Source organism: Carlito syrichta, unplaced genomic scaffold, assembly GCF_000164805.1.
Source record: "Carlito syrichta isolate Samal-C Ts95f unplaced genomic scaffold, Tarsius_syrichta-2.0.1 Scaffold301625, whole genome shotgun sequence".
Classification (NCBI taxonomy): Eukaryota; Metazoa; Chordata; class Mammalia; order Primates; family Tarsiidae; genus Carlito; species Carlito syrichta.
This window is the reverse complement of record NW_007245721.1, coordinates 420,201-427,632: the sequence shown is the minus strand read 5'-3', so window position 1 is coordinate 427,632 and position 7,432 is coordinate 420,201. Positions and strand designations below refer to the sequence as shown.

Sequence of the window (7,432 nt, the reverse complement as noted above, 5' to 3'; positions counted from 1 at the left end):
AAGAAAGAAAGAAGGAAGGAAGAAAATGTCAAGTACATATGGAAAGGATAATGTTTTGTTACCGCCCCACTGCTGTAAATCTAAGTTGTAAAAATTATCATTAGTAATAGTAAATATTTTTCCCAATTTTGTGTTCATGAAAAACATAATGAATAGGTTATCTGACAGACTCCAGCAGATTGGTTTTGAGGATACTCTTGAGAGCCATTGGATAACTCTGAAACTACAAACTGTGTGTTTATTTTCACATTGTTAAAATACGTATTTTCTTTGTAGCATGTCATCAAAAAACTGAATCTCCAAAATTCCTCCAGCCGAGAATGGCTAGCTGCTTAACAGGAAGCCCAACTCTTATCTCAGCTGAAGCATCCCAACATTGTCACCTACAAGGAGTCATGGGAGGGCAGAGATGCTCTGCTCTACATTTGGCATGGGCTTCTGCAAAGGAGGTGATCTGTACCAAAAACTCAAGGAGCAGAAAGGACAGCTTTTGCCTGAAAGTCAGGTGGTAGAGTGGTTTGTACAGATCTCCATGGCTTTGCAGGTACTATGTAGACTCATGGCTTCCCACTTGCTCCAGGGTAGCAGGAGGATGGTAGGTGCATTTTAGAAAAACTTTTCCTAACATACTTTTTCTAAAATACTTACATTAAAAAGTATATGTGCCGGGCTCGGTGGCTCAACCTGTAATCCCACACCTTTGGGAGGCTGAGGTGAGTGGATTGCCTGAGCCCGCGGGTTCAAGACCCACCTGGGCAACTTGGCGAGACCTCATCTCTACAATAAATCAAAAATGAGCCGGGCGTGGTAGTATGTGCCTGTAGTTCCAGCTACTTGGAAGGCTGAGGCGGAAGGATCGCCAGAGCCCAGCAGGTCGAGGCTGTGGTGGCCGGGAGCGGCCACTGCACTCCAGTCTGGGCGACAGAGTGAGACTCCAACTCAAAAAAAAAAAAAAAAAAAAAAAAAAAGTATGTTTTTTGGAAAATTCATCACTGGGAACGGTGGCTCATGCCTGTACTCCTAACACTTTGGGAGGCCAAGGCAGCAGGGTCATTTGATGCTAGGCATTTAAGACCAGCCAGGTCAATGAGGTGAGACAACTATCTCTACAAAAACTTTTTAAAAAATTTGCCAGTACAGTGGTGTGCGCCTGTATTCCCAGCTATTCAAGAGGCTGAGGTGGACCACGGGAGGCCCAGAAGGTCAAAGCTGCAGTGAGCCAAGATTCCTCCAGCCTGGGGAACAGAGCGAGACTCTGTCTCTAAAAAGAAGGAAAAAAAATTAATTTATGAAGTAGACCCAAACCCTTTTGCTATACTATTTAACTATTTCTGAGTGAGTTATATCTATATCAAAGTGGACATGGTTTTCATGTTCAAATGCAAGGGAACCTAGTTCTTTGTTTAGTATTTATAGCAAAGTCAATTTTAAGGGCACTGAGTCAAACAGGAGTAAAGAATGACTGTTATTTGCTGGTCAACTGTGTCGTCTTAAAAGGTGGCTGGGCTAATTCATTTGCCAAACTAGGGGAATTTCAACTTTCACCCTGGTGTGGCAGAGTGGGTGGAAATGTAAAACAAATGTATTTTCTTTTTGTGTGTTTGTTTGCTTGTTTGAATTCGGGTCTCACTCAGTTAAGCTGGAATGCAATGGCATGATCACAGCTCAGTACAGCTTCAACCTTCTGGACTCAAGAGCCATCCTTCCACCTTAGCGTCCCGAGTAACTGGAACTGTAGGCATGTGCCATCACGTGTGGCCAATTTTTTTTTATTTTTTGGAGAGATAGAATTTTACTTTGTAGCCCAGGTTGGTCTCAAACTCCTGGGCTCAAGTAACCCTCCCACCTCAACCTCCCAAAGTACTGGGATTGCAGGTAGGCTGAGTTGGAATTCTCTATATTCCAACTCCCAGACTTTCTCAGTGAGTCTTTGGCGCTTTTGCAATGGGACTGGCCTTACATAATTTGGTTTCCACACCTGTGCTCATGAACAGACCTATCTGCTCACTGCCTTGTAAAGAAGATGGCACTAGAAGACAAAGGAGACACAGAAATGAGGTCCCATTTCCAGCAGGAAAACAGGGCCTGTTCCCAGGAACCTCTAGTCTGAGGAAGGTGATCTGGGTCTCAACTCTACACCCTGTGCTGCTGAGGGTCTCCTCTCCTTGTTCCAGGTTAGGCACTCCAACTAATTCCTGCATAAGCAAAGCATAATTTAAAAGTGTATGATTACTCCACCTACTTCTAAAAAAGGGACAGGAGTCGATGGCTTACTAATAAAAAAGCATAAAGAGAATAAAACCAAAATCCATGAGTATGAGAATAAAAGGAAAGAGTCAAGCAGGACAGTTAAACCAGAGGCACCAGGATAGGAGAAGCTGCAGCAGATTGAGCAGGAAGCTTTGCTATGAGTTTCCTGGCAAACCAAGTAAAGTAGAAAATGAGCTCATTTGCTTGCTAAGAGGAAACAGACCAGCTCACTGGGGAAACATTCTTTCCCAGCTATTGAGTTATAGAGCATATTAGCTGAGTGGGTCTTTCTAGAAGTTCAGAGGACAGGCTGGTGGAAGGGGTCTCCAGCAACAGTCTTGTCCAACACACAGAAACACTTCCTCCTGTGCTGCTGCATCCCCATTGAGCCTCTTTGGCGGGTAGGGGGCTCAGGCTGAGTCACCTGTGAAGGTTGTTCAGAAGGGTTCAGGCCAGAGCTCTGTGAGACAAGAGAGCAGCCTCAGAGTGGCTTGCGATGGGGCTAGCCCTGTCATACAGGGAGGAGAGAGAAGTGCCCACTGCAAGCTCACCCCTCTGGAACATGACCACTTGGGTTGGGCTGCAGAAGTTGTGCAGTAGCATAGGGGTCACGACTGACTGTCTGCCATGCAGAGGCAGGTGTTCTCTGTGAATAGTTGGAAGTTAAGTCCATGTTCTTTTCACTCTTTCATAGCACCTACTTGAGCTAGGCCCTGAGCGGGGTGCCAAGGGTACATTGGGTCCCATAACACGTACAGTGCTTGCTGTTACAGTTGCCACCCAGAAAATGACCAGGTCCTGCAGGAGCCCAGAGGGAGATATGGAGATGTTAGGGAAGGCTTCCTGGAGGCAGTGTTTTTGGGGATGAGATTGAAGAAGAAAGAGAAGTTAGACCAGTAGAAAAGAAGGTCAAGGACACCAGGTGATGGGAACAGCATGTGCTCAGCAAAGAGCCAGGATGCTATGTACTGAGCCAGGGAAGCCGAAGGAAGGTACTGCTGGACGAGGTGGGAGAAAAGGAGGGCCAGGCCAGCATGGGCTGTGTGCACCTGGCCAGGGAGCCTACCTTCTACCCTGAAAGCCAGGCTTTTGGCAAGGACAGGCAAAGCCGGCGTGATGTGGGACTGGAGAGAGGACAGTGTGCCTGGTTTTTGCCTACATGAATGAGGAGACGGACCTCTACCAGCCTTCTTCCTGGCCTGCTCACTTGGCTGATGCCTGAACCTTCCAGGCAGAGACAGGCATGTTAGGAGGACCAGAAAGCATAATGAGGATGCCCTTTGACACCCTCTATCTGGTAGGATCTCCTTCCCCATTTAACAGGTGTGTCAACTAACCTCAGAATGACTGGCTTACAGCTACAAGTCTCCTTAGCCAACCCAGAACTGAATGGAATGGCAGGGCCTGCCCACTCTTAGGGTCACTTCATAGGCCTGGGCCCTTTTAGCTATTCTAGGCAGGACCTTGGCTTCATTCATCCTGGGGCTATGGGGAGGTCTTCAGAATAGGACCCTTGTCTTCTGACAGCCACCAGTCTGCCAGCAGCATCCAGTAGCTACCTGGGGGTCTCCTCTGTGATAAACATTTCCTTCTGGACCACCTTCCTGCCCTGCAGGAAACCCTGCAGTGGGAAGTAGGACAACTACCTAGTGACCCACCCCAAATGTGACCTTCCCCCACCCTGACACCCATGGTTTTCCCCAGTCTGATTCTAACCTCCTCCAGCCTGATTGTGCCCCCTGCTCTGCCATCAAGCAGAACCACTCACGGCTTTCTTCAGTGGGACGTTCTCTGCCCAGCATGTCTGTAGCCCCTCAGGCAGACGGAAGAGCAGAAGCAAAGAGTCTGGGGCAGGAGGGATTATGTTTGCACAAGTGGGAGCAGCCTGTGTGTCTGAAACCCAGAAGGCAAGGGAAGGACCTGGTGTATGAGGGGAGGGTGGAGAGGCATTAGGTCGTACTTTTGTCTTGGTCCCAAGAGCAGTGGATGGGAAATGTCATTTGTGAGGATTTAGGCAGGGAGTGGTAAGCAGTTTTATTCTGTGAAAAGCTCGCTGTGGAAAACAGTATGGAGTCAGGGAGACCCAGGAAGGGGTGGCTGAGGTTGTCCAGGTGGGAGAGGGTTGTCTAAGCTGGAGCTCTCTCAGATTCATTCCCCAGAAACTTTTCTCTGACCTGATACTCCACCCAGACTCGTTGGGAGGGTAGAACAAGTGGTCACCATGAGGTAAAACTGGAGGAGTCAGCTGGGCTCGGTGTCTCAGCCTGTAATCCTGCGCCTTTGGGAGGCTGAAGTGAGTGGATTGCCTGAGCCCATGGGTTTGAGACCCGCCTGGGCAGCAGGACCTCATCTCTACAGTAAATTAAACAATTAGCCGGGCGTGGTAGCGCATGCCTGTAATTCCAGCTACTTGGAAGGCTGAGGCAGAAGGATCACCGGAGGCCAGCAGGTGGAGGCTGCGGTGGCTGGGAGCAGCCACTGCACTCCAGTCTGGGTGACAGAGTGAGACTCCAACTCAAAAAAACAAAAGCTGGAGGAGTCCAGAGATGCCTGGCCCCGCTGAAGACAAATGGGCACCCATGAAAATGGGACGGGATTGCTGAACTGTGTGGTCCCGGATCCCGTTCCAGAGTATTGTGTTTATCTGCTGATGGATGGATGAATGGATGGATGAGCAGATGGATACATGGACACACAGACAGATGGGTGGATGGATGGATAATGACCCGATAGATGGATGGGAGGATGAGTGGTGAGTTGGTGGCTGGAAGGATGAATGAATGAGTAGTTGGATGGATGGTGGAGGGATGGACAGATAGATGAATGGATGTATAGGTAGACTTTGGATAGTGAATGGGTGGGTAGTTGGATGGATGCTTGGATAGATGGATGGATGGTAAGATAAGTGGATGGAAGGATGGTTGGATGGAGGGTGGATGACATCTTCACTTAGATGTAGGCTGTGTCTGACCTGAAGCATTATCTCCTTCTGAAGATATTCATAGGAGACCCAGAGTCATGGCCCCTTACCTTTCTCATGACCTTCCTGGACATTGAAATGCACTCAGCCCCTCCTGACTTCTCAAAGCCCTTTTGCTCCAGAATTTTTCTTTCCCAGACTTTCACAATGTGACTCCCCAAATTGCCTCCCCAACCAACACTCTCTTAGCTGTGTCAGTTGAAAGATCTAAGAGGTTGTCTTCCTACCAGCAGTCCCTCCTTTGAGCTGCTGTGTGTCCAGCTGCCTGTTGCCTGGAGCAGAGGCTCATGAAGGCATGTAGAGGGTGGCAGCTGTCTGGTTTCCACCTTGGGCTTTATTTTCCCAGCCCCTCCCACAGGTCCTGCTCTGTGTCCCTGTTCCAGATATCAGGCAAGTTGGGCCAGTCATCTCGACAGGAGCTGGTGTGTCTCTTCATAACAGGTTGGGGACAATGTAGTCGGTGTGGACACTGTCAATCAGCCCTTCCCCATTTTTGTGGACAAACCAGCAGGTGACCTTTGTGCTGACCCTGGCATCCTTTCTGTAGTCTCTCTAGGAGCCGCTGGGAGAAAGAAGGAACATGCTGTGATACACAGGGTGGGTATGATGGGTGCCATGGTCAGGGACCTGAGATTGGAAGAGGGTGTGAAGCTGGCAATTCTAAGAGCCCAAAATTCTTTGGTCAAGAATGTGATCACCTAATTACACCTTCTAGGAGACCAAGCTTGAACTTTCCTTGAATAGGAGGACCTTAGAGGGGGCCAAGACCTCAAAGGAAAACAAGGGTACCCCACATAAAACAAGGGTATCCCACCAGGCAAATGAGCCTGGGAAGAGAGAGTTGTTTCCTCCTGAATTGTTGCTGGGTGGGAAAGGGTGTCAGAAGAGGCCCCTCACCCGGTGACAGTCAGTCGATTGTGGCATCTGGCTTTGTGGGGTCAGGGCCTGGGTGGATAGCAGACACTTAAAAGTCAAAAGGGTGGAAGAATTGTCCTGGGAACGAAAACATTCATACTGTTAGCTCCTGGCCACTGGCATGTGTAACGTGACCAATGGCCATTAAGGGTTGACGGAAAGGCTGAATGGGGTGTCGTGAGCTAGGTACAGGATGACTAGGAAGGCCCTGTGCATCTCTTTCCCACACTGCTCTCTGACCTGAATAAGCCATGGTCTGAACTTTGCATACCCAGCAGCCCATGTATCTGTGCTGACTGTCCACCACATAGAAGGCTAGAAAGTTATGGTGGATGGCATGTTTCTTCCAAACCTGGTGCAGGACAACCACAAAGGTGACCACATCTCCAAAGGAGACCATCGTGTTCTTCTTTCTGTTGATCATCACGGATAGCCTACAAGAGGAGAGGAGGTCAGCAGGCGGCTGTGAAGCCAGTGGCCATGACAATGGGCATCTGAATCAAGGATGACTTGGCAAGGCCATCTCTGTCCATAGCATCTGAAAGCGCAGACTCCAGGAACTACCTCAGGAGTGTTGCAAAGAGGATGCCTCATGCATGTTCTCTATGCCCTCCGTCAAGTGGATCTTACTCTTCTGTAAGCAGGAGAGGGCTGGCCTGGGAGTCTAGAGGTCTGGGATCTGGCCCCAGCACAGCACTTACTTCCTGTGCGGCATTGGGCAGATCTGCCCCTTCTCTGAGCCTCAGTGGGAGTAGCACTCCTACACTGCCCACCTGGCTCTGGGGCATCGGAAGCCATGGGAGAGAGTGAGGAGTTTAGAACTAACAAGTTCAGCCGCAGAAGGTGCAAATGGGGTTATTGTTGTGATCACCTAATGCTTTCCTCCAGCCAGCCCTTCCCTCAAAGTCAGTCCTGTGAACTGTCCAGTTGCCAATTCTGGCTCTGATGGGGCCCCAAGGATTGGTTGGGGGCCATCATGGTCACTCTCTTCTGTGGCGGGGGCCTGGGTTCAGGCCACTGGTCTTTCCTGTGACCTCCATGGACTTCCTGTCCTGGGTTTTGTCCAAATCCTTCAAGAGCCTCCTTAGTCTCTCAGGCCGTAGTGTCCCTTGGAGACCTTGTAGAGGAACTTACCCATCTTGCGTGACTGTGACTGTGTCCAGCCATCTGAAAGTGCTCTGCGCAGCCCCGTTCCACAGGGTGATCTTCTCCGTCGTCACCTCAATCTGCAAGTCCATCTGAGCATTGGCATTCCCAGTTTTCCAAAGTAAGTCTTTCTGGTCTTGG

General features: G+C 49.5%; 1 protein-coding gene across 1 annotated transcript in view; it reads right to left on the bottom strand.

Moving 5' to 3' along the window:
• Positions 1-5,662: 5,662 nt before the first annotated feature.
• The window catches only part of ITIH3 (inter-alpha-trypsin inhibitor heavy chain 3), a 13,658-nt gene continuing 11,888 nt past the window's right edge, over positions 5,663-7,432 (bottom strand). Inside the window, 7 exon segments of the mRNA XM_021710882.1 lie at positions 5,663-5,792; positions 6,128-6,146; positions 6,149-6,223; positions 6,417-6,443; positions 6,446-6,579; positions 7,280-7,397; positions 7,400-7,422. Coding sequence (XP_021566557.1) covers positions 5,663-5,792; positions 6,128-6,146; positions 6,149-6,223; positions 6,417-6,443; positions 6,446-6,579; positions 7,280-7,397; positions 7,400-7,422 — 526 coding nt within the window.